The sequence below is a fragment of the Panthera tigris genome, chromosome A3, assembly GCF_018350195.1.
Source record: "Panthera tigris isolate Pti1 chromosome A3, P.tigris_Pti1_mat1.1, whole genome shotgun sequence".
In the NCBI taxonomy this organism is placed as follows: domain Eukaryota; kingdom Metazoa; phylum Chordata; class Mammalia; order Carnivora; family Felidae; genus Panthera; species Panthera tigris.
Window position 1 is genome coordinate 50,908,979 of NC_056662.1, and position 27,574 is coordinate 50,936,552.

Here is a 27,574-nt window from a genome sequence, read left to right on the forward strand (position 1 = left end):
TGCTGCTTTCACCCATAAGGGCCTAAGTGAGGAGCTGTGACAGAGATCACATTGCCCACAAAGTCTAAAATATTTATTATCTATCTGGCCCTTTACTGAAAAGAGTTTGCCAACCCCTGCTGTAGGTGTCTATAGTGAAAGGATGAACTTCCAGCGTCTGCTCTCATCTTATTGGATCAAAAAGCCACAGCTGTGCCAAAACCTCTTAACAAGGCACCCCAGAACATTCTTAACCAGAATGGCCAAAAAAGAGGGGTAGGATATTGGAGAACAGTATCCACAAAGTGGCTCTAGGTTAGGAGATAAAAATCAGCTTGCTTGATGGTCTCAACTGCAGGAAGGTACCAGGAGCTCCTGTGGACCAACCCGCCCCCCACTTCTTTGTGTGAGCCTGTAAGACCCAAGGCATCTTCATCCGGCTTTGCACAAAATGTATAGTAGTCATATCCCAACAACCTATCTGTTCTGCCTTCAAACAGAAGGTGCCTCCTATATAGTGAGAAGCTGCAAGAGGGACAAGCTTTGAGAAACTCTTCTCAACTCTAATTCCGTGTGTCTGTCCATCCACACATGCTTCTGAAAGCCCCCTTCACAGAGGCTCCACACCAGGCACTAAGGGTGCAAAAGGGGCAAACATACCTGTCTTAGCGAAACTCACAGGCTGTGGTAACATTTTGAGAGCTGGTGGCTCTCCTGGCCCAGTTGTGCAAGCTTAGGGGACAAGCGAGAGGGCTGATCAGGGAAGGCTGCAAGAGTTTCCCACTCCTCACTGCATCCAGATGATGCCTGGGAAGTGGGAGCAGGGAAAGGGCAGCAGGGTATGCTCTGGCAAGTGGCTGTGGCTGGCTAGGGCAGGGGGTAGGTAGCTAGGAGATCAGGGGCAGGTGGCAAAGTTCTGAACCTCCTCATGGCCCTCCTACCAAGAAACAATGTACCTTTGTGCCTGAGCCTTGATGGAAAGTGGAAGACCCAGGAGGATGCCAACCTCAGTGATCCTTGGTGCCCATTCTTGCCTCCTTTCCTCGTTTCCTTCCAGAAGCAAAGCCACCCTTCCTCTTCTGATCTGCCATGGCCCTTCCTTTGTGCTCATCTATGGAGCTTCCTACTTTCTACCTTCCATGGCATGGATCTATGTTCTTGTCTCCTGATGGCTGCATGGGTCCTAGAGGCTGGGGTCTATGAGGAAACCCTTTTTATATCTGCCACAGGCTGCTGCTTTTGTTGCTCTTGTTTGTTTGCTTATTTTTAAGAGAGAGAGAGAGAGAGAGAGAGAGAGAGAGAGAGAGAGAGAGAGAGAGAGAGAGAATATCTTAAGCAGGCTACATTCTCAGTGCAGAGTCCAACACAGGGCTCCATCCCACAACCCTGGCTGAGATCATGACCTCAGCCAAAATCAAGAGGTGGTCACTCAACCAAATGAGCCACCCAGGTGCCCCCACAGGCTGCTGCTTTAACAAAAGCTCACCAAACTTGAGAGGCTGGATGGAGGGAACCAGTAGCTCACCTGCATTTCTGGGCCAGCACGTGCCCACCCAGAGCCCCTGGGTGCTCACCAGGTGCCAAGGTGACACCAGGGACCTTCCCTGATGTGTCCCTCCCTCATCCACCAGCAGATGGTCTGAGGCACAGAAAGAAACTGTGGATATGGAAGCTTCTGTCTTGTCATAGCAGCAAAAGAAACATGGTTGGCACTTGATACCACAGATGAAGAGCCTGGAAGCTGATGAAAACAGCCAGGCCACAGTTCTCCGTCCCTACCTTGAAGGCATAGCTGGTAAGTCAGGGACACACAGCAATTCCCAGATTTGCAAAAGAAAGCACTCCTTGCACAAGGTTCTCAGGATGGGATTTTTTATTTCATCCCATGTTCACTTGGTACTGTTTTTTTCTTGGCTCCTTCTAAAAGTATGGAGTTAAATCTGTAACTTTCTGAAAATGCTAACAATAAGCATGAGTGCTCTGCCCTGCAGGTGAGTGACAGAGCCTGGGGGCCGCAAGGCCATTAGCACAGAGCCACCATCACTTCCATCAGTGCTGCCCCCGGAGCTTCTTCCCCGTCAGAGCTGTGTCCCGTGGTAGAGATAAGATCCAGCCTGTAAGAGCAGCTTTGCAGAGAGCCCCTGGTGCGTGCCCCTCTGATGGCAGGTGGTGGCGGGGGGTGGGGGGGTGGGGGGGGTGGGGGGGGTGGGGGGGTGGGGGGGTGGGGATCTTAAAGATGCCCTGGAAGCTTCCAAGTGGAGTTCTCCTAATTTCTTCTCAGATGCAGGAAGACACTCGAGGGGTGTTCCCTTTTGATGTTTTCCCTGAATGTCAAATACATCCCCTTCCATTGATTTTGAAGGGCATTTTCCTAATCTCAAGGGTTTCTGTTTGCTTATGGGAAGTTGATTTGTAAGCCATCCGGCTCTGACACCACACATGGGGTCTGATGAAGGAATCTATTCTTGGCTCAATGGGGTTAGCCTGAGTGTGACACTGGCCCCTTCACAGAGAGAGCCCAGAACTGGAGAGCCCTTCCCAAACGTGGAGTGCTCCATCCCACAGAACCAGTGTGCACCACACGGACAGTCCAACAACCACCAGCATCAAAACGTGGCCTGCGGGCTTTATAAGTGTCAGCCCCTCCCGTTGTCCAGTTCTGCCTCTTCAAGCCTCCCAGCCCCTGTGGTAAGCAGTTAAACACTCACAAACAAATACAGACATGCTGGGCACAGTGGTGTCATGGGGCTGTTCACCTCTCCTCCCCACAGGTACCCACTGGACTCCACCTCCCCACCCTCTGCAAGTAGAGCAGGGCCGCTGCGAATTTCCCTCCCCTGCCACAGTGATGAGACATTCTAGACCAGAGGGCAGCAAATGTGTTCTGTACTGGGCCAGAAAAAGTCATATAATCTCTGTTACAGCAACACAGCTCCTCTGTGTGGCTTGAAACCAGCTACAGATGATGTGTGAATGAGCAGGGGGCGCCATGTTTCACAGAAAACTTTATTTACCAGATTTGGCCTGTGGGTGTCTGCTGGTGTCCAGGGAAGAGAAGAGAACGCCGTGGGTCAGCTAGACACGCAGAGTGGGTGGGAAGTAAGCCTCCGAGGGTTTGGGGCTGCTTGTTACCGTAGCATGACCTGGTTCACACTGGCTGATACCGGGCCACTCCAGAGCTATGTGAGCCCTTGGAGGTCCCTCAGGCAGTCTGGTGGTGACTTTACTCACTTACTTGGATTCCTGTTTGGTTTATGAGAGAATAGTTCTAAAATGTGACTAATCACCTCCTAATGTGATCCAATGATCTCTATGAGCAAATAATTGGATTTTAAAAATTGGAGTCGGCCTGAATAGCTTCCTTTCTGTCCTCTCCTCTGATAACCCTCCCTCTCCCAGCAGAAAGGAGACACATGAGTGCTGCTTCATTATTCATGAGGAACTGAGCTGACCCTCTGACCTCTCCAAATGGCAGGGAGAAATAATTCATAAAGGGTGCAAATGTGAGCAGGGCAGGCCATCTGAGGCTCAGCCGACCATGTACCCCTGGGAGTCCCTCAGCTGGTCACCTTGCAGCTGTACCTCTCTGCAGCTGACATGGATCGTGAGCCCTCAGGGAGCTGGTAGCAGTGGTGGGGAGGGGGGCACATGGCATTTCTGGCATTACATTAAGTGTGAAAGACCGCTCAGTATACAGTGCAGCTGGCACAGGCCCTATGCCCACCCAAGGAAAAACCATATGGGTATGAACTCTGCTACAGGCCAGGTACCACGATACAGAAGTGAATGACAACCAGTCCCCACCCTAAAAGACTTGAAGCTAAGGGGAGCAGCCATATACACAAACGAAGGCCACACCTTCCATGATAAATGTATGCAAAAGTCCTTCAGGCACAGAGGAAATGATTGGGTGAAGGTGTCCTGGAGCCACGGGAAGCTATGGAGGGGAAGTGACTGTTTCAGATGGCTGCAAAGGGTGAGCAGGAATTTCCTATCCAGGGCTGTGTCCGGGTGTTGTGTTGGGGGCAGGATGAGAGGGGAAGAGGGTGAGCAGGAAGCAGACAGGACGGGCATAGGTATCAGTCTTGGTGGGGGGTGAGCCTGAGCTTGCCAGTGTGGGGTGCACAGGCTGCAGGTCTGGGCAGCCAGCATGGGAGTGGACAGTAACTGAGCAGGGGAGGCTGGAAAGACAATCTGGGGCTAAGTCTGAATGGCTCTGCAGGCCAAGCTAAGAACTTGGAGTTTATCCTAAGGTAATGCAGAGTCTCCAGAAGCATTTGTGGAAAGATCAGCCCAATTACATATGGATTCCAGAGGGAATCCTAGAAGCAGGGAGTTAGGAATCAGTTGATGCCAAGTTGGTGAGGGCTCAGAGAAGCCTGAACCAAGGCAGAGTGGGTGCCATGGAGAGAAGGACCCCAGTGGTGGGGCTGGGACTGCTGGGCTTGCCCGACATCCACGTGCTTCTCCACATGTCCCAGCCTCTTGAAGTTAATCTGGGGCTGAGTGTCCAGTTCTAGTGAATGAACTGAGAGGGGAGGTGATGAGTATTATCTCCAGGCTGAGGCAGTTAAGTGCACAAGGGCTTTCTCTCTAGGCCCCTCTTCCTGCTGGAGGCCATGTGCTGTAGAAGACACAGCTACAAGAGGAAGCAGGCTGGACACCATGAGCATGCCATTCAGGAGGGCCGCCTGACCCACTGCACAAATGCATGATAAATGCTCCCTGGGTTAAACCACACCAGCATCAGGAATTGTTTGTAACAGTGGATGATCTACTTCATCCTGACTAATGGCATGAGAGAAATACTTCAGAATTGGAGCTGACACCTCCTTGGATGGCAGAGGTGACAGGGAGAGCAGAGTTTGGAGGACATAGGGTCTTAGCTTCAGGAATTTGGAGAAGAGAACAAAGAGAAGGAAATAGGTGTGAGGACAGAAGAGAATAGTTATTCTCTCCTGACATGGATTGATATGGAATACCTCTCCAGGGGAAGCTGGCAGGTAGCAGGAGGAAAGAATCTATAGTTGAATAAGGTCTGGGGAGGCAGAGTTTAAACAGTTAAACAGAGTTTAAACAGTTTAACAGTTTGGAAAGAATCTATAGTTGAATAAGGTCTGGGGAGGCAGAGTTTAAACAGTTTGGGGTTAGCTGTTGGCTGGATGAGAACCCCTGGGTATGTGTGTGGGACAGGAAGAAAAGGCCAGGGGAGCACTGATGTTCACATGGGAGTTGGAGGAAGAGGTTCCAAGGGTGAGCAAAGTGCTCAGAATTTCAAGAAGGGTCCCAGAAGCAAAGCGAAGAGAGGCTCAGGAGGGGAGTCTTGCCCACAGTGTCTGAAGCTGCTGGATGCCAGCTGGGGATGTGGCGCAGGGACATAGGACCTGCTGGTGGCCTTGCAGGCCACAGGCTGGGTGTGGGCAGCAGGGGTGGAGGTAGAGGTCAGACTGCAGAGCTGAGTGCATCAATGTGAGATGGAAGAAGTGTGTTCCCAGAGGAGGGAAGAATGAGAGGCATTTAGAGGAGATAGCCATGCTCCTTCCCTTAATGGGTTTCAACGTACTGATTCTATAGGTCAGTTGGGGAATCTGAAGCCTAGCATCCTTGTTATTTAGGCCATTCTTTTGTTTTGGGTCTGAAGGAAGCATTTATATCAGGTGGCCATCCATCCCTATGCAAGATCCTACGATAATTTTTTGCTAGACATAAGCCTGCATTTCCTGAACTGGAGCTAACCACAGTGGTCTTAGACAATTGAAGGCAGGAAGAAATAAATGCATTACTTATAATGATAATAACGACAAATAAGAGTCAACAAGGCCTCCAACAGTCACTGAGAGAAGACCAGCAGGAAGGAGAAGGGCCAACCCTCTTCCACCTTACCCACTGCAGCCATAGCCTGGCTCTGCACCTCCAGGAGGGGGAGGGCTGGGTACAGGCAGTCACCTGGCCACTATCCTTCAAGTCCCTGCCTGCTGTGCCTCGTCCCTGTGCCCCAGCTCTCCAGAACTAACCTCTGGGGCCGAGTCTAGAGCCTCAGGATTCCCACATGGTTCACAGAAACCTCATGAGAAGGCTGCTGTCTGACAGCACACTTCACGGTGAGAAAGGTGCACAAATTCCAGAACCTCCCACGTTCCCACCCTCCTATCAAGTTCCAGACTGGGGGAGGATGTGGAATTGGTGCCTTTCAACTTGGGCCAGAGTCAAAACATTCTTCCTGTTCTGCTTGAGGACTCCCTCCTCTGACCTGACCTGACCCTACATAACCACTAGGTTTCTCTTTTTCTTCTCATCATGGCCTTTTCTGCCTTTACAGGGTCAGCATCAAAAAAACCTCAGCCACAAGTCTCTTTTTGTAAAGGGCCAGAGAGTCCACACTTCAGGCTCTGGGCTATTTGTTCCTCTCCTTTTCCTGTCCATCCTCTTCATTTCCTTTTTGAAAACAACCCTTAAAAACATGCAGATTATTCTTAGCGCCAGAGCCATTCAGAAGCAGCCCCACCAGGCACAGTTTGCCAGCCTCGGGCCCAGCACAGCATCCTGGCTGCACAGCTGACTCACCTGCAGAGCTTTAAAGAACTCCAGGGGCAACATGACATCTTTTTTGGCCTTCCCTCCACCAGCATAGGAGTATGCATCCCCTGCCTGTTGCTGTGACAGCACACTGGGCCCTTGTCTTAGCTTTGAGAAGGGAAGAAAGTTCCTCAAACTCCAGGGAAACACTGCCTTTCTGGGTGGGGCATCTGAATGAGGCCCTTGAGCAGACCTGAGCCCGCCTGGCCTGGGGGCCTTGTGTGGCTCCCAGACCCCAGTGACTGTTACACAGCATCCCTGCACAGTGACTGTTAACACAGTATCCCTGTACATAGACCTGGCTGATATAGCGTGCCAACCCTCTCTCTCTGACTCAGGGGTGGGCCCCGGATTGGAAGGTTTTAAAAGCCTCCTCAGGTGGCATGGCACACTCCAAATAGGAATCCAGGCAACCAGGATCCATAGCTCTGTCCCACAGCAAAGCCTCACAGCCTCCTTTATGTCTCCTCCACTGTCCCCCTCAGGAGCAGGGACCTGGCCTTCCCTGCTGATGGGCCTCTGGTACTGCACACAGGTCCTGCACAGAGACGACCATACCACATTTTCTGTAGAAAGCCTCCAGACACCACCCTTTGCAGCTCAGTGAAGGGAAATATTGTGGGGTAACCAGCTATCCTTCTGTGCCTGGATGGTCCTGGTTTTAGCACTTAAGTCCTGTGTCCTGGGAACCCTGCAGCACCAGGTGCAATGGGACACTGGTCACCCTGTATAGACTTAGGGCCCAGGTCTAGGCATGGCCTGTGACACATCCTGGAGTGTGAGAAAAGGGCTGTTGCTGGTGTCTGAGGTGCTGGTTCTTCTCGCTGCACACAGCGGGCCAGGAAGCTCTCAAGTCCCCAGACCCAGGCCACACCCCAGACCAGCCACCTCAATGCTGTGGGGCCAGGGCTATGCTGGGGGCATGTTCAGACCTCTGGGTGACAGTGACTGGAACATACTTCACCAGATTCTGGGAGGGATGCTTGGTTTCTCTGGTGGGTTCACGACACAAGGGACCACACCCCGCCTGGTCTGGTTGTCACTGGGGACAGACCACTGAGCGGCTGACAGTCAGGGGGGACATAGGCTCATGGGGATGCTAATCAAGTCCAGACTTCCTAGAAAGGAGGTGTGGCTGCAGGCAGTCTTGGCGTCACCCACCCTTTCATCTACCTGTGGCCTCCCAGCACCTCCAGGGTCCAGCAGAGTACACAGCACAGGGGGAATTTCAGAGCAGAGCAATGGCCAGAATACATGAGGCCGGGAGCCCTGGGAGCCCTATCTGATGTCTTGGGGCCGGTGATCCATTCCATGATTCTCTGAGCAGCAGGGAGAACCACCACAGCCAACAACATGCCCACTGAGAAAAGGCAATCTGGTGCTCTCATTTTACCCTCTCAACACCTGCACCATTGCTCCATTTAATACACGAGAAAACTGAGGCTCTGGGAGAAGAGAGCTTTTCTTGAACCTGGCTCTCTCTAGTGGCAGCTCTCTAGGCTCAGAGAGGTTCAGCAACTCTCCTAGGTGCACAGCTAGTGAGCAGGGGAGCCTGGTCCTCCCCCTGAAATGCCGCCCTAGACTGCATGACACCAGGTCCCAGGCTGAAAGAGAAAGGGGAGGAGAGAGGTGAACAGCCTTTATAGAGCACCAGCCGCTCTCAGCAGGGACTGCCTGGCATTTTCCCTCTTCATCTCCTTGGGCCTGAGGTCAGCCCCATACATTTACAGAAGGGAAAGCTGAGGGGTTACGTGATGTCCATGTCCTAGACTCACGTCCACGCCAGTTCCGATGGGAGCCGGGGTGCAGGGAGGGCTGTCAGAGGAGCACAGCACTGAGATATTACTTATGCCCTCTGGGCCTCAGTTTCCTCACATGTGACTGAAAATAATTCAATCTCACTGGCTCTCCTGATGGTGGGATGTGCCATGAAGCCCAGACAAGGGAGGTGAGATCAGTATAGAGGAGGAGGTGAGGATGGAACAGGGCTGCCAGGGGGTGTGGAAGTGAGCCCCAGACCACACACACTCCGGACATCACTCCACGGACAGCCATGCACCTTGTACTCTGCTGGGACCCCACAGCTTCAGGCTTAATGGTGCTCACCACATTCCATCTCAAAAGCAGGGAAACAGCTACCGTATTTTAGAGCCATTTCTATAGAAACCACAGCCCCCACACTTCCTTTCCACTTTAAAAAGGAACACAAAAGGGAGAGAAAAGAGTCCGTGATGTTGGCAAGCCCCAACTCAGCTACTGAGGTGCTCCCTTGTCCATGTATCTCACCTCTTCAGAGCATATCACCCACACTGGTGTGTGTGTGTGTGTGTGTGTGTGTGTGTGTGTGTGTGTGTGTGTTTGCATTTGGTTCATTTTCCTCCACAGGTTTAGAATCAAGTCAATTATACAAAGAGCAGAGCAGTCATCTCACATTGGATGGCCCCTTCTGATCTGAGTTACTTCCACACAAGGTAGCATGTCACCATCGAAGCCTGTCTTGCAGACACACTCAGCTGGAGCTGCTGACCCAAGGCCACACATGCCAGCCTGCCTGGAAGCAGGGACACAGGTCCAGCCGCCCCTTGTCCATCCAGTTGGCTGCTCTTCCAGGACACACAGGCTTGATGCTACAAACTTTCTACACAACACTGTGCCATGTTCAACCAGGGTTTAATTGCTGTTTGACAACAGCTACTCTTGTTCTCCAGAAGAAAATTCTCTGGGACCCATGACCTAAAGTCATAAAACCTCTGCTCTTGCAGCCCAAGAAGCCCTGGGTGTGCAGGTGAGGGGTGCATACATGTGGGCAGAACTGGCCTGGGTTCTTGATGACCAGCCTTTGTTCTACTCACAGGAGCTAAGAGTTCATCTTGTCAGTAAAGACAGTCTATGCCACAACCTGGATGGCATATTGAGTCTGGAGGGGCCTGAGGGGTCTGGGACCTGACTGGACGCCTGCTGGGGCCAGCACTGCTCTAGGTCCCTGGGCACCAAGGAGTCCAGGTGCTCCTGCTCTGCCATCCTGGAGCCCATCCCCTTATGCCAGCCTGGCACGTGGAGGCCTCTTTGTGGATGGAGACATATCCGCAATGATGCTGGATTTCTCCAGGTGCGTGATCACAAAGCTCAAGTCTGCTCCCCAAGCACAGAACTCTGGGACTGGGTCCGCCTCCTAGAGTGTGCCTGGCATGGTGGGGAGGAGGTGCCATGTGGTGCTGTGGCCATCTGCAGGATCTGTGCCTAGCACACTACAGCAACCTGAGTGGTCCTCAGGTGGACCAGGGATGGCTGTCCTGGTGTGATCCACGAGGCCAGCAAAGCCATACCGAGCCTGGAAGGCAGCAGGGTAGGTGGCAGAGTGGGGGTTGGTCTCTGGGTGCAGCTGACCGAGGACAGCAGGCTGGTTGGTGCCTGCAAGTCACAGTATGTGGTGGCTCACCCTTAACCCATAGCTGCCCAGTGTCTCAACAGTTAATTTGGGATGGGAGATAGGTGGAAACTGCTTTACTTGACCTCTCACCCTTTCCAATGATCTTTATGAAAGTCTAGAGCCTGCCCATGACTTTTACTTCAAGTGTAACTGTTGGAAAATGAGACCCAGGGTCCCAGCCCTCTCTATCAATAAGTGAATTCGGCACTTAAGTCCTTGTGGAACAATGTCAAGCACAAATTTAAAAAAATCTGTTCCCTTCCTGCCCTGGGACCTGTCTATAGTAGACTGCAGAGCCCAGGAACTTTCCTTCTGCTCCTGTTAACTGACAAGCTGTGAACAGGAGGGCTGAGAGCAGGTAAGGATAAGGGAAAGGCAGAGAGAACACCAAACCCTGCACTCAGGCATGCAGAGCCCATGTTGTGGGGCAGGAGGAAAGTGCCAGAGAGCTCTGCTGACATCCATTCAGAACCTCCAGGGAACACTGGGGAAGCCTGAGCCTTGGACTTATTGCCCATGAATTACAGGACATAGAGACCAGTAGAGACTAGTATGTAGGGTATGAGACAAGCACTGGCCTGATGGATTGAGAGTAAGTCCCTCCCCTTGCCTTTATCTTACTAGTGTAATGAGACCAGGGACAAATCTAGAAATAGAAGGTATCTGTAAAAGTAAGAAGAATGTAACCAAATAATATAGTTAATTCTGATTCTGAGGTCTGTTGAAAGGGAACAAGGTTAGCAAGTGTTAGAGATGCCAAAAAGATACTAGCACTGAAAACAAACTAAAACCAGACCTACTGCAAGACACAATCAGATGGCACTGAATGCACACTGACAAAGGATAACTTTGAGTAATGCGCCAATGTTAATCAAAGGCCATGTCACGGGCCATTGAGAAGCACCTCACACACCTTCTAGATCATCTTCCGGACACTGAGTACCATTCATATGTTTACCAAAGCTTAGGAGGTCCCTGAGGCCAGGCGGGGAGAAGGAAGCCATGATGACCCCAAAGGGCACTGCTGCCACTGTCTTCCTCATGCTGGTTTGGGGATGGGATACGGAGCATACAGCTGACGATGAAGTCATCAGACCTCAGGGCTAGACACCTGGCACCTCCCTGTCCACGCACCGAGGACGTTACCTGGGCAGGAGCACTGCAGGACAGATGAGCCAGGTCACCAATCCTGGCTGCAGCCCGGGGATCGCTGGAGCTGATCAAGACCGGAGCACTAATTTCCATGGAGTGCCTGTGGCTGGTGGCCTGGGAGGACTTGTGTGTCACACTGAGCGCAGTGAAGGAGTGGCGCTTCTTGGCATTCTTCTTGCTGTCCACACGCCGCTGAAAGGCACTGACTGCCCCAGTGCTGCTTAACGTGGGTCCTGGGGCCACACTGGCTGCCGCGCCAGGGTCAGAGGGCAAGGAGGCATGGCAGCCAGATGCAGCAGCTGGGCACGGCTTGTCCATCTCAATGAGCTGCTTGGCTGAGTCATTGAGCTAGGGGAGAAAGACAGAGGAAGGCTTCATTAAATAGAAGTCACACACTCGGTCCTGCTCTCCATGCTCTCAGCCTGTGTCCCTAGTTCAACCTGACAACATATTCACAATCACATAGATCTTTCCAACAGGGCATCCCTGTGAATGGTGCCAGAAACAAACTGAGGCCGCAGGTTACATCTACAGATTTTATTGAGAAGGTTTCTGGAGCAGCTGTTTTTGTCTGCCCCTATGTAGCCCCAACCCTCTCCCAGTCTGCCCATTTCTGGGGCGTGAGGTGCAGATTTGCAGAGGGCATGGGACAGAGGGAGAAGAAGAAGGAACACAGCCATGCACCCCACACTCCCTACGGCAACAGGTTCCAGCCTGCCTTGCACAGTTCTGGCCAGGCTGGCAGGAAAATGCAAGGTGTATGACCAGAATGCACTTCTTAACTGCTGGTGACTGTGCATGGATGCTCTTTGCAGTACCTCCACCGCAGTACCTCTTTGCAGCCTCCACTCAGGCTGTCAAGACCCAGAGCTGATGTGACTCCCAGCGCATGAGGAGGCAATACTGTATTGTTTTCAGCAATTCCGTAAGGTACTGCTCCTTCCCTTATCTCCTGACCCGTTCCATAAAATAGAAGGGGCTTTTACAGGGAAGAGTTTGCCTTTGACAAAGTTGGATCCTGGGTGGTGCTCATCAGGAAAGGTGGGACGGGCTGGATTCCATGAGCAGCCGGTGGTAACTGGGAGTCAGCACTCCATGCCAGCTGACACAGGGCTGTGCTATGGCACCTGAGCCCAGAGGGACCCTGTGCTCATGGTGGCCTGAGGATCTCAGGTCAGTTACCCTCTATGAGCCAACTTGACCCCTGACTCCACACTTGGAGCAAGTTTTTCATTCCAGGTGTACAATGGAGCTCTTCCTTCTTGGTCTGCACTTGGCTCAAACTAAAGTTGTACTAATGGGGCAGCATGCACTGATGGAAAGAATGAAGGATGGGGGGCAGGTTACTGTGTATACAGAGTGGCCAGGAAGAAGGTATGACATGAGAATCAGCTTGGGAGCATCTCCACAAGGTGGGTTAAATAAGTATCATTATGCTAGGTAATGCCTGTAAAATCCCATTCCTTTTTCCTCATCTTTTCATATGTGGCATAAGAAATTGAGCCAATGCCAACTAGTCCTCTGGGGAACCTACGGTCAGGAAGTGCACAGTAAGTCATAAAGGAACACAAGCCTTTGCTTTTTGCTTGCTCCTTAGCAAACAGAAACAGCTACAGGTGTCATGGGCTTGGGCAGGCCTGACACACGGCTTCTGTTAGCACGATGCAGCTCTGCTGGTGCTGGGGAGCAGCAGCCACAGAGACACCTACACCAGTGGGCATGGGTGCCCTAGTCCAGCTTCTTGACCATAAGGCAGCAGCACACGGCTGGATCCTGGCTGCGGCTGAGAGCAGAGAGGACAGAGCTCCTGCTGGCTTTCCAAGGCCAGCTGGGGCTTCATCCCTGCCTGCTCAGTCCTTCTTTCTCTCCACATATCATATTCTAAATTTCCAGCCTATAGACATTAGCTCTATGTAATTCCTAGGGGCAAAGGCCCTGAGGACGGTCACTGCCAAGCTCCAGTCTGCTTTCTGAATGTGTTCCAAGCACACCTCTCTGGCCTGACATAGAACGGGTGGAAATAGCCAGGAGCCTGCTGTGTTCTTGCAGGTGGACAGTGATGTCCCCAGCCCATCCATTTCTTCTTAATGGTCTCAAAGGTGAAAAGGTCCCACCACTCTGAAGAAGTTTTCATAAAATTTACTTCAAGATTTGGGCCTCGGCCAGGGTTTTTTCTGTGTGACCACTGAGGCAAGCACAGGCGTGCCTGTCCCTGAGAGATGGGCAAGGAGAGGTCTCCAGTGGCTCATGAGATGTGGGCAGGGGTTGAGGGAAGGATGCTTTCATGGGCAAGCTATCCCCGGGCAGGCCAGTGCTGACCGGTGGCATAGTGCCCTGGATGTGCTCCTGCACGTTGCCCTTGTTACTGCAATAAAACTAGAAAAGAGAATTAGAAAAGGAGAAAGGAGGATCAGAAAGAAAAATGTGCAGTGTCGGACCATCCAGAAGGCTGAGTGGGACCCACCACCCCCTGGGATTTGAGATGCCGGCAGCAGGGTGTCCCCACAGTTCTGCCACAATGCAGTGGGGGTGGGCTTCAGATGTCAGCCATGCACAGGAGGTACAGATAACATTCCCACAACAGACAGAATGTCAGGGGTCAGTGGGGCTGAGCTGACCAAAAAGCCTTAGGGTCTTGGAGCCCAGAGTTTCAGGGTGTCCAGGCAGAGCAAGCCACCCCATGCTAGGCCCAGTAGGTCTCACATGAGTGCCATGGGGACAGAGGTCGCCCTAGAGTCGATATCCTAGTTAGGGCCTGGGACAGGACTTGGCTTGGTCAGGACTGTCCACCAAGTCTTTCACTAGGGATGTACTATGACATAGGGTGTCCAAGAGAGGGGCCACAAAGGCAGAGATAAGGAACACTGAAAGAGGAAGGGGTACACCAAAGACGAATCTCCCTTCTCCACATTTTGGTCCAGCTCTGCTGCCCCGAGGGAGGGAGCTCCCAGAGTGTAAATGGCACCCCATGTGCCCCCCTGCCTCATGCACTGGCAGGGCACAGCCTCCCCTGCACCGGGGCCACTTCCCAGGCTGAATGGACTTCAGAGGGAGAGAGTCTCCTGCCTGAGAGGTCAGGGGAGGAGGCAGAACACAGGGCCCTCTTGGAACATGAACACAGCTGCAAAACAGGTGGGGGACAGAGAAGGTTGAAGTGAAGCCAAAGTAAAGAACCTGGAGTGCGCAGAGTTCAGTGCTGATGGTAAGGCGCAATCTGAGGTGCCAGTTTAGGGAAGAGGTGAGTCAGCAGAGGCCACTGGGGGCAGCCCACAGGGAAGAATAGAACTGAGCAGGGTCTTGGTGGCTGCAGAGGGCTCAGATAGGAGTGGGGGTAGGGGAGGGGCTGGGAAGAGCACATCCAGGAAATCCACAAAGGTGGGAGGTCCTCAAAGGCAGGGGGAGGCAAACTGGAACCAGCTGTGGATCTGCATGTCCCTGGTGCAGGAGCCACACGCATGTCATAGGCTGAGCCTGGAATGTGGGCTGGATCAAGGGGAGGGAGGGCCATGTCAGAAAGACAGGCCATGCCTGTTCCCACCTGCCATGAAGACTGACTTCAGGCCTGGGTTAGGAAACCCCCAGCCCTGGGATGGCGGAGGAAATCACTAGGCTCTCCCTCAGCACACACTACTAGGGTTTGCAGCTGGTAGCATCTTGATGAGTTAAAAAAAAAAAAAGCCCCACTGAATTTAAACAGTCAGAGCAGGGGATGCTTCATGTCCACAATGCCGAGTAGATCACACAAGCAGCAGCGGTGGATGTCTGGCTGCCTACAGACAGCCCAGGAGCAGGGCCGCAGGCCTGTCAGCATTTCCATTACGAATACCTGCCTTTCAGAGGGAGGTTTTAAAAAACTCACTGTAGGCCCCAAAATGTGTGATCTAAATCCAGGATTATTTCCTTTGAAATGTCTCGTCCAACCAGGCTCAGCTGTTTTTGCTCTATTTTATGACTTTATTCATTTGCTTCCTCAACAGTGTTAGCTCACAGAGCAAACCAGTGGCTGCTGCCTTCCATGGCCCTCCACGGGGTTGGCCTCCTGGAGTCCAGCGTTCTGCACCCATGCTGAAGGGCCAAGAGGAACACAGAGAAACAGGAAGTACCAGAGACAATGACTTTCATTTACCAGCATCAGAGCACAGCCTCAACCCTTTCTGCCATGTGTCTCCATGTAGCATGTTATTATGCAGACATAATGGCACCAATAATGCCCAAGGCTGGGCTAAAATAACTCTGTTCTTCCCCAGAGCAGCTGATCTGGAGTGTCTCATTTAGCTGCCCCATGACTCTGCTAAGTATTAGAAACTCCAGGATATCCGGGCACTGACAGAGCAGGTGGGTGCACGTCCTAAACACACAGAGCCATGATGTGAGGTGATGTCACAGCCAGCAGCACCGCAGGGGCTGGCCCTGGCAGTACCCTGCTCACCAGCAGCTGTATGGCTCATCCCAATGCTGGCCGGTCCTCAAGACGTCTGCCTAACAGGCTGCTCACAGCCAACCATGCTGCCCTCCTTCTTGATGGCGACTAGGGTGTGGGGGTAGCATGCCTCTCTCACTCACGCCCACTGTAGGCACTGAAAGGGAGGGCCGATAAATGTCCATCAAAGATAGGGGTTCTTAGTAAGCTGAAGGAGCGGGGAGGGCTACTTCCAAGTGGTGAGTTCTCCACACGTCACCAGCAGCCTTAGGGTCCCTGACATCTCTGCAGTAGGCAAGGGATGTACCAATGAAAGACCCTCCTGATGAAGAGAGACAGTTCAGATTTATCTTCTTTACTGAATCTTTGCTTTTGTGACAAGTGGCTTCTTTTTGTATCCATATATACATAGGATTAACCAGTACTTGGCCACCCTCAACTGGACAGCCTGGCTTACAAGGCTTAGTGCAGTGGCCAGCAGACTATGCACTGGCAGAGGCCACACTGATTGCTGCAGCTGGGTGACCTGGTCCAGGAGGCAAAGCTCAGTGTTGGGGGGAGCTGCCAGCATCTTCCCAATAAGCTCCAATTAGTCATGTCACGAGGTGCTCAGGTGCTAGTGCCACCAATGCCACCAATGCCATCCCAGTCCACATGGGGCCATTATCGCAGGACACCCTCACCTGCCAGCATCTGCCCGGGACAGTAGCTCCTGCATCAAACCCCTTAGGTACAGCCACGATTTCCCATTTCCTCAGACTCCCAAGCGGGGGCAGTGTCTGCTGGCCTGCCTGTACCCTCCACACTGCAAGAAATCGATGGCTCTGCCCTCCCCTGAGCAGGTGCTGCGGCCTGCCTTGTCGACCTATAGGATCCTGCCTGGTTACTGGGGGTCCTAGGGGAGGGCCAAAGAGGGGGTGAACACTGAAGTCAGCCCCCTCGCTCCCCCGCACAATCAGAATGCTAGAACACTCTGTGAGTAGCTGTGAAGGGTGGTGTGTGTGGACAATGAGTGCTTCCTGGGATTGTGCCCGAAGATTGCTCCCTGCTCCCTTCCGAGTCCCCCACTCCAAGATGCTCATCTGGAAATGAAAGAGCTCTGCTTCTCCATCTGCATGTGGCTGGTCACCTCATCTATTTCTCCAACCTACAGAGATAGGAATACACAGGCATAGACTGCACTGTTTTCATCCACACCCCCCCCCCAAAATCGGTGGTTAGCCAATGTACCCAATAATTCCCATTTTGACTGGTTTGGGATGGGAATAGAAGATATTTCCAAATTCCATACAAAATGGAAACAAAGTAGTGGCACCAACACGTGTAAGCCTTGATGGGTCTGCTCACGTATCATGAGGACAGTCACTGGCACCTGGAAAAGAGGGCACCCATGGCAGGCCTGCCCCTTCCTGCTCTGCGGGAGGCCCTCTACAGGAGCCAGCCCAAATCCAAATGCTTAACCACCATACACATTTCCTCTTCATGGAGTCCAGTCTTGAGGGTGGGACATACCAGTCAGCCAGAGCCGCACCCCCATCACAGACTGTACATCCTCCTGTGGCTTAGGACCCTCTTCCCAGGATGCTTCCTCACCAACTTTGTCAGCTCAGATGTGGTCTTCCTCCATACCACTCTTCCCTCCAGCCACAGAAACACCTGCAAATGTAAGAACTGAAGGGTCTCTTCTTTCCATTGTTCAAAAAATTCCATAGGAAGGCCTCTTAGAGTCAGTGGTGGAATTCTAGCTGCATGTGAATTTGGGGACCAGGTTAAGTAAAGAAGGCTCTCACCGGCAGGCTTACATGAGCCCTGAGAGCCCTTTGGTGAGTCCAAGACTAGCAATGGACTTTGGCACTTGGTCCAGGAAAGTGCCAGAGATGGGGGCCTGGGCAGAGCATGGTTACCCAGAAATCACCAGTTCTAATCAAGAGGACTTTATACTGAAGTATACTGTGGGAAGCATTTTTTTTAAAGAGAGAATAGGATTGGAAAACCAGACATACAAGCTGATATCAGATGTAACATGAAAGGAAGGACAATGGGTGAAGGGTTCCTTGCTCAAGCAAAAGAACAGAGAAACCCCTCCATCCTAACCCAGAGGTAGGAAGTACGGCCTCAACACATCGACAGCATGGAGCAAGGGGCTTGTGATGAAGACCCGAGGGAGGGAAATGTCTTCCCTCTCTCAGAAATCCAGGAAACCAAAGAGGTGATCATGCTGGAAGGCAGCCGTCACAATTTAAAACAAAGGCCACCAATCAATGCATGCACACAACAGATAGTTTCTGAGCACCTGCCTGTCCTGAGCTCCTAGGTGCCGGGATGCTGTAGGGAACAAGAGAGGCTGCTCTGATAAAGCTTATACTTCAGTGTGGGGTGAATAACCGGGGCGGGGGGTGCTTTTTAAAGACGCGCATTTTGGTTCGATAGATCTGGGATGGCACCCAAGTTTCTGCATGTCTACAAACTCCCAGGAGATATCGCTGTTGCTCCCACCAGACCCTCTTTGACTAGAACACAGACTGCTTTGCAACCTTGGCTTCACAATGAAGCACTCTCCCCACAAAAGAGCCACATGGCCAGAAACAGCAGCTTTTGCTTGGCATTTGCCTTTAATGCACTGCTCCCACCCCTGGTGGGCTCAGTAGACCATAGGTCACCATGCCTGGTAGTTGGCCTATTATTCCTGAGAGCTTCACAAACTCAGGAGTGGATGAAGAATGGCCTTTACCCACCCGAAACTTCTGTTAGGAAAAATCTCAGGAGCCTCCTGCTTCACTGAGGTGGGCAGGCAGAGATGGCCGGCTGCATTTTGATCTGTGCTTATTTGTAAAACACTCCATTCTTTACGAGGCTAAATCATCAGTAGGGGCAGGTGAGAACAGAATGGTTTCTTTTCAGCTCTGGCACACCTCACCCTCCTCCCCAAAGGCTGTGTCTGGAATACAGGTCAGGCCTTTGATGAGAAAGGCTGCCAAAATGAGGGCTCTGGACCACTGACTGAGCAGGTCAAAGCAAGAGGCCTGGTGATGACCACCAGCCAAGCACATCCAAGACCCACCTTCATCTCCACAAGGCTCGTCTCACCCTTGTATCCACCATCCAAGGTCGACACGGCCATTTTACAGATGAGAAAACTAAGGCTCCAAATAAAAGTTTAAGTGTCTTGTTCTGAATCACACAGTTAACAAGCAGCAGGATCACAATTGCTCACACCCTTTCTAACACAGCTCACTGGATCTACCATCGTTCACTTTTCACCACAGAGTGTGGGGATGCTTTTCTGGTATGGATACATCCTTGCATTAAAAAATTGTTATAGTTATTGAGGTGTATCTATGCATTTGGCCATTAGAGGAGGTTGGGTTCATTTTAGAGATTCAAATCGTTCTTTAAAAACCAGAACTTTTTGGGAGCATGGAAATTAGGTCAGGCAAATTCTCACACTAGGAGGACCCCAGCTGCAGTCATCAAAGGTGGGAGGCTATTTCTGTTCCCTTCTTATTTATTTCAAATGGGCAGTGACTTCACAGGCCTGTTAACAATGCCGAACTTTTTTACCAGGAACATTGAACTCTAGACATCTGTAATACCATGTGCCAACACTCTGGACAGACATTCTCCCATATGCTGAACAATATCTGTTGTGCACCTGCTACAGGAGAGGCTTATTTACCCTGAAGGGGGTCCCCATCCTTAGAATTAAACATTTTATGAGGGAGTAAGTGCTGTGGTGATGTGCTGGAAGCCATTATCCCTGGCCACTGGCACTCCTGCATGTGACCCACACGCATAGGGCAGCTGCCTCTTTTCTATCCTCTTCTCTCATGTTCCCTTCTCAAGATGGCTGAGGTGGACAGGTGAGGCTGTAGTTGCCAAAGTCAGCTGGTGAACTGAAGCCATTATTCAGACAACTGAGGTTTAAAACAAGAAATATGCAGCAACTAAGACAAAGGTGTAGACAATGGCCTCATCTTGCATATAAAAACTGAGCACAGGCAAGGATTTTGAAAGACATGATCCTAAGAATTAATGTGAAGGGTGGGGAATGGTGTTAATTTCAACATCCCATTATCATGGACTGGACAAAAGCCAGGGCACTTCCTGTGAGTGGTGGACTACACCATTCTGCCAGTCCCTGGGAAAGCTTGTAGAGCAGGGGCTGTTTCATATGCCTCCATGGGCTAGCAGCTCAGGGTAGGGGCAGCTGAGCTAACTGAGGACTGTTTTGGCAAATCTGCCCCACCCTCTCGCAGACCATAGTGACATTCACTTTGTCTGTGGCTGCTATGCTGCCCTGACAGCACCTTCCTGAGGTCAGAGGGGCCCCTGGTCCTCTACAGACACCTGCAACATGGCAGTAAGCCCAGGCAATAACCTCACTGCCACTACCATGCCCATGTACACCTCCCAAGTTGCCCCGAGATAGAAAATCAGTGTGTCCCTACTTGGTAAGCGGGTCCCTCCACTGCACAGAAACTACACACCCCACTCCTTCCCCCTCAGCCTCTGCCCCAAGTTGTCATCCCTTCCTTCTTGGGCACTCACCCCAATTACCACAGGGAATGAGGCTTCCCATTCTTTGAATTCAGCCTCTTAATAGTGGGTTATGTTCCCTGCCTGTGCCAGCAATTACACTCTTGATTTGGGAGCAAAGCCCCCACAAAAAGGAAGATTCCAAGAAGAGTCTGATAAATTAAAGTAAGAAAACGAAACTTCACTCAGTCGTTAAGAATGTGCAAAACTCAGAAAAAAACTCATAAGCAGCTAACAGTTATGAAAGCACCTTAGTAGTATATGTCCTGTAAGCAAAAGGACCATTTATTGGAAGTTTTGTGATCAGTGTAGGGACTCTGTCATAATTCTTCCTGAAGATAAAACTTAAAAGGAAAAAAAAAATGGTTGTTTTCAAACTGAGGAGAGGAACACAAAGGCACCATTTATTCTCTGTTTTCTGCAAGAAGCCCCCATGGGGACGTCTCTCTGCTGGGTTGGTGGCAAGACCTCTAACTGTCCCAGCAGGGGCACATATGGCCTCCTGCAGAGATGCTCCAGTTCCAGGAGAGCGCCCTGCCTGGGGTGTGCTTGCACATGCGTTTCTGACCATTTTAGACCAGCACCGGAGTAAATAATCTCACAGAAGTCACAGATCTGAGGCAGCTAAGAAAGGAGGAGGAGGGAACCATAAAGAGATGGGGCTGGCCCAGAATTCAGAAGGCAGGTGGCAGCTTCACTAATGGGTCCCAGGGCCAGACCAGCACAGTGAACCAGTCAAGGGCCCTGTAACCTTTATCCCCGGCAGTAAAGAATTTCTGGGCACACAGCTCCAGTAAATTACATCTATTTTCTAGTCTACCACTATATTATATACACCATAAAACATACACATAATCGAAACTGAAACTTATAACTCAAAAAATTTAAATAATAAATTTGAAAAAAGTTCTAATATTTCCTTTCCTTACAGAGCTTCATGTGCCCTACTTTGAAGGTCTCTCGCTAAGAGTAGTGGTTTTTAAACTATCAATTTAGTGGGCCCTGATCAGTATTTTTTAAAAGATGAATCAGATTAAAACAGAAAATACCAGAATGCATCACATGCACTAAGGGTAAAAGTAGTTCCAGGACACATTGGTTTAGTTTCAACATACACACCACTGTATACTCCAGGTCAGGATGTAAAATGCATTTCTCATTGTGAGTCACAATCTAAAAACATTGAAAGCCACTGGCATCAAGGGGAACAGAGAACTATCTCCCCATCAAGAAATAAAAGTCCTCCTTCCCCCATCTGCACAGGTTGAAGGTGTGGTGTGGCACCCAGGACTGCCACATGGTGCTCTCTAAGGACATCCAGAGAGCCTTTCTGGGGGCACCCCAGGCACCACAGGCTTCCTGCAGAGGACACAGGTTTAGAAACACCGCTTGCCTCTGAATCCATCCAAACCTTTCTAGTCCCCTCTGGCAACACGCATCCTTGAACACACACACCAGCTGTGCATGGGTTTATGGCCACAAGGGAGGCACTGATGGCCCTATCTGACAGAGCTTGGGTGCCTATGTATCCAAAGTGGGGCCCTGCCCTACATGGAACATCTCTGGGACTGGAAATCAACTCCCAAGGGCAAAGAACAGAATCTATGTGGCCAAGAGATCCAGGATGCTGCAGCAAGCTCCCAGTGTGGCAAGGGACTGAGAAATGGAAGACGGGACCGGCCATCACTGAATTATTCTGCTGCAGCCTTTACATTCTGACTGCTACTTCCTCACCACTTTAATTTTTTTTTTTTAATGTTTATTTATTTTTGAGAGAGAGAGAGAGAGCACGAGCAGGGGAGGGGCAGAGGGAGAGGGAGACACAGAATCCAAAGCAAGATCTAGGCTCTGAGCTGTAAGCACAGAGCCCGAAGCAGGGCTCAAACCCACATACCATGAGATCATGACCTGAGCCGAAGTCAGCCGCTCAACCAACTGAGCCACCTAGGTGCCCCTTCTCACCAATTTTAAACAGGCTTCAACCATTTACAAAGCCTCCAGATAGCATGTATCTCCTCCCCCACCCTCCCTCTCTTTCTGTCTCTGTCCTTGTCTCTCTCTCTCCCTCTCTCTCTCTCTCTCTCTCTTGATCTCAGGGCAATCTCTGTAACAAGACCATCAAGATCTGAGAGCCGATACAGAGTTTTGAAATTTAGAGACTACTTCTTCCTCTTGTAAACATTCATCTCACTTAACAGATGGTTAATGAGCTTTGTGCCAGGCACGCAATAGGTGCTCAACAAACACCTAGTCAATGAAAGTATACAGCTAACATGAGCATTTGTATGCAATAACATCTACTTATTGAGTATGATCTAAATACTGTGGTCTGCACTTTGACCTATGCCCTTATCAACCCCTCTGGGGAGGTGAAATTCACACCCCACTTTGCACACGCCCACCCAGTGGCTAAGAGAAGAGGGAGTGCTGGAGCTAGCACGCCAAACATTCTTGTGAACCCGGGGCCTGAGCTCCCAGTTACAGCCCACTTGGTTCACATCAGTCACCCACTGGCTGTCATGTGTGAGCTGTACACAGAAACATGTGGCTGGGGAAGCTTTTTCACGGAAAGACCTTTCCTTAGGGATATATTTCACAGTCACAAAAGGGGTATAAGAATATTTGGAATTTATAAATGCAAACTGAATGAAAGATCAATTAGAGAAAGATTGGTATAAGTGAGGAAGGAACTTAATTTCAATGGTTACAGGCAGCGGCCAAAAGTGACATGAGTATTTGAAGGTAGGGGAGAGGCACAGGCAGGAATACAAACACACGTGTGTGTTTATGTGCTGTGTCAAGCTGTGCTGTGCTGAGCTCAAGTCAGTGCTCATGTCATAGGAATTTCAGGCCAAATGGCAGTGAGAATTGTGACCTGAAGCCTCTGTAGACTCCTGAACAGGGAACAGGTAGCTCTGTGGAGCTGGTACAGAAGTTTTGAGGAAGATCTGGGCAGGGCTGTTGGAGACTCCTGGGTCAGTAGGCAGTGGGGGACATGCCTAGATGGACTGACTGGGGGAGGAGAGACACCCAAGCCACCTGGGTTTGGTGCTACATAAGAAGGGGATCTGATTACTGAGCACACATGTATTAGACGCCTGCTGCATGAGGGGGGTTTTGCTTGGCATCAGTGAAAAAAAAACAGATAAAACCCCTGCCTTCATGGAGACCCAGCCAATAAACAAGTAAACACATAGGTATATTTAGTATGTTGGATGGTGAGGAGTATATGGAGAAAGAAATAGGAGAGAAGGCATGGTGGGTGGGGAGGGTGAAGAAAACCTCCGATATAACACCTGAAGGAGGATAGCAATGTTGACACTGAGGGGAAATGTGATGGGCATGGGAACCGCAGGTGCAAAGGCCCTGGGGTGGGAGTGGGGCTGGAGTGTCTGAGGAGGAAGACGGAAGCCAGGATGACTGGAGCAGACTTATGGGTAGAAATGAGGTCAGAGATGACAAGGATCAGTGGGGCAGTCCTGGCTCTCCTCTGAGTGAGATGGGGGAGGTCTAAAGCAGCAGAGAGACATCTGATATGCATGCAACAGGATTCCCTGACTACTGGGCTGACAGCAGACTATAGGGCCAACGGGCTTTGAAGCTATTGCCACAACATCAGTGGAAAATTCTCACAATTTAATGAAAAAAGTAAGATGGAAATACTGATGTAGCATAATCCCAGACTTGTTCACAATATATGTATATTTATACATAGAAAAGAATAAAGGAAATAAAATAATATGCTCACAACATTTCATTTTTTTCCTACACGCATATTTATATTTACTGGTAGGATTATAGGGGATCTTAATTTCCTTGCTTCTATCTTTCTGAATTTCCCTGTTTTGAACAATAGCCTGGTATTATTTTTATAATCACAAAGTGATTAAAAACAAAACAAAAGACAAGATTAGGCTGGATTATTGATCAACCTATGGTGAGATTTCATGAGTTGTGGCACTATCATATTTTTTCCATTTTGTAAAAAATGGGCAAGGTGCCATAAAAGACTTAGGTGCTTTTTAGTTGAGTGAGATGCAATTATTTCTTAGGAGCAGGACATTTCAGGGAAGGGCTAGCAAAGGTTCCCTCCTCCTTGATGGCTTAGCTTCCAGCCCTATCTGCGTGGTGTCTTGATATGGGAACACAGACCTGGCTGTCACACTACACAGCCTTTAGGGAGCTTCTTCTGGCAGTGTTCCCGTGGGAGGCTGCCAAGAGGGCATCAGAGGCTCAAAGGGTGGAAAGGAATCAAAATGAAAGGAAAATGGAAACCTAGAGAGGTTAAACAGAGGATGGAGCAGAGGCCAGCAAACCAGCCCCATAGGCCAAGTCCAGCTACTGCTTGCTGCTGTATGTAGTTTGGGGACACAGTCACACCAGCTTACCTGTTGTTTCTGACTGCTTCTGCCTTACAAATTAGAGTTGAGAAAAAAATGTGCCAACGCTGCACTGGGATGGCACACTTGCCTGGCCTCTGCTCCTGTCTCCTCCCCGTCTGACTGCTGGGAAGGCAGGTCTGACACAGCATTTAACTTTTTAACAGACATAAAAGTTGAAGGATGAAACCCCATCATCCAGTTCTAGCAACCACCACCATTCTGCTGTTTCTGTTTCTTGTGAGGCCTGCCCCCTCTCCTGATTTTCTGGAGTATTTTAAAGCAAATTGCAGAAACCATGTAATTTCTTCTGTGACTGCTCAGTGTGCGTCTCTAGCAGATGGAGATATCCAGTGTCACTGGTCCATCTACAGGGACTAGGTGGAGGTACTCTGTTCTGAAGCTGTAGGCTCTGGGGGTGGGAGCAGCAATTCTAGGCAGGGGTGTTGGCTTTTCAGTCTCCATGCTGGTGGGTGGAGGTCCCAAGGTCTAGCTTGGAGGCCGAGGAACTAGCAGGTTCCCTTACCTCCAGATCTGATGTACGTTCTTACATTTAGCTATAATGAAGTTAACCTTTCAACTTCCATCTCTCAGACACTCATCTTTTTCTCAGCTGGATCCAAGAACAGGAGGCGAACACTTACTATGACAGAAAAACCCAATGATAACACAACAAATTCTCCCCAAAATTTATATATTTAAGAACACGTTAACATATGAACTGTGTTACCAATTCAGCAGTGAGAAATGCAAACAAGGGCAGAGTTTCAACTAAGCATTCATCCCCCTTCTGAACACAAAAAGGTTTATAGAAGCGTTAATTGGCCCCCTGGGGATTATTCTTCCGTACCTGATGCTGGGCCTGGCTTCTTGATTGGTGAGCATGCACCCAGCTCCCAGCCTGCACAGGACAGGGATCCTGCACAGGGAGTACGCTGGGAAGGCTGGGGTGCCTCCAGTGCAGCTCTGGGATTGGAGCCGCCTGCTCTGCAGGTGACTGATCGGTGCAGTCCCCCAAGGGCCTGTGCTACCCTGCTGCTCCCACATTAAAGTATTGACCTTAGATTCTGTTAACCCTTTTCTGAAAACTTGAGTGTTCCAGACAATGGATAATCCAGTCCATGGATACCCATTCTCCAAATGACTATCTTCCTTTACTCCGAATGAAAGAGAAGACTATTCCAAATAATTTTTTAAGGCATTGAAGTTGTTTTTCCTTATTCATATGATAGGACCGAAACACAATACACTAACAGTAACACAATTTTGCAATAAGACCTTGTCTGCTTCCTCTTCCTGCTCTCTACATAGGGGGGTCTAACAATAATGTGAAAGGTAATGTTATTTTCTAACTCCTAGGTCTCACTCTGTGCCAGCCAGTGCTGTATGCACTTTACTTATATTACTGACTTAATCCTCACCAGAGCCCAGTGAGGTAGGCAAGTGTATTATGCCCAGTGAGGGCATTATGCTCAGTGTATTATGCCCAGAATACAGTGTATTATGGTGAGTGTATTATGCCCAGAATACAGATGAGGAAACTAGAGGCCAAGGAGGGGGAAGTTTGGTAGGTGACAGAGTGGGGCTGAGCCCAGTGGATTGGTGCTGTGACTCTGCTTGATGCCAAGGCAGGAAGGGGCAGCAGGGCAGTGAGCAGGGCAGGGGTGAGGCCTGGTGGGTCTGCAGACTGTGGTGAGGAGTCTGGATTGATTCTAAGAGTTACAGGCTCCACAGGAGGCCTATCAGGAGTGAGGCCACCCAACTTACCTTGGGGATGGTTCTGGTCACTGTGTGAGATGACTCTTAGAGACATCACCTTAGAGTGCAGACTGTCTGGGAGAGGGTGAGAGGTAGCATTCCATGTACTAAGGGGCCCAAGAGCCCATGGGGTCTAACCATTGCAACTTAAAACCTTTTAGTTGAGAAGGTTCTTTCGACATTCATGTTACACTAACAAAGCTTCCTAGATCAAAGCAGGGATGGGCTTGTGAATGACAAGGACATGGTCAGGGAGAGTCAGTGGACTTGGGGATAAAGGTTGTGTGTAATGAGCAGCAGGAGGGTCTAGGGGAGAGATGGACCCAAACTCAGACTCACCTACTCACAGCAAACAGCAACATCCTCAAAGTGGCCTCCGAGACCCTGTAAAGTCTGCCTCCCACTGCCTGCTCCACCTCACCCTACTTGGACTGGTCTGTCACTCTGGCCACCACTACCCCTCAGTCATGAGCCAGCTTAGGCCACCACCTGGAACCTGAACTGCTCACTCAGAGATCGCTTCCTCACTGGGGCCTTCCAAACATGCTAATTAAAATTACAGACCCCTCTACCTCACTTCGCTCCCCTCCTTTGTCAGCTTTATTTTTCTCCATAGAGAATATACTACCCTCTAGAATTTGTTTTTCTCTACTATTTGTCTTCTCCCGCTACAACGTGGGTTTCAAGACGTTTCTCTTCTGCTGTGCTATCAGCTGCATCTCCAGGGCCTGGCACATGGCAGGTGCTCCATGAATACATGAATGAATGAAGGGATGGGTGAATGAGGAAACAAATGGTGGTCTGAAAGGTATAATCCACACAGTGCCATAGTAGTCGAAACATGCCATTTCAGCCAAGGGCTAAGACGTGCTCACAGAAACCTAATGCAGAAGGAACAAACAAATCTCCAGCTCTTGACAACCACTCTGGCATTGGCAGGTGTATCTCTATTTTACAGGTGAAGTTGCCCAAACTGAACGTGGCTGCATTCACTCTCCTTGGAGACACCGGCCAGTGTACTTCTCCCAGCAGGGCAGTGGCACACAGGATAGGCTGCCTTCATCTACGAGGGGCGAGCCCGGAGTACAAGTGTTTATGGAAACTTGGACACCTCTAGGATCTCATTAAGATGGTTTCCCAAAAAGGCCAACATAGCTCTGCAGTGTGCTGAGGGTCTATGGGCAGGGAGGCAGGCAGGAAAATCACTGAAAACAGAGACATCTGGGAAAGTGTGGTCAACAAACCAAGTCTTTGTCCCTGCTTGCAACAGAAGGAGAGTCCTCAGTAGCTTCAAACTGTAATTCTTAATTGCTCTCACTTTGAATATTTGAAAGAAATAAAAGT

General features: G+C 50.3%; 1 protein-coding gene across 2 annotated transcripts in view; it reads right to left on the reverse strand.

Moving 5' to 3' along the window:
- Positions 1–27,574, reverse strand: part of SH3RF3 (SH3 domain containing ring finger 3) — a 372,049-nt gene that overhangs the window by 97,355 nt on the left and 247,120 nt on the right. For both annotated transcript variants that reach the window (XM_042981038.1, XM_042981039.1), the window contains one exon: positions 11,132–11,485. In XM_042981038.1, coding sequence (XP_042836972.1) covers positions 11,132–11,485 — 354 coding nt within the window. The remainder of the gene's footprint in view (positions 1–11,131; positions 11,486–27,574) is intronic.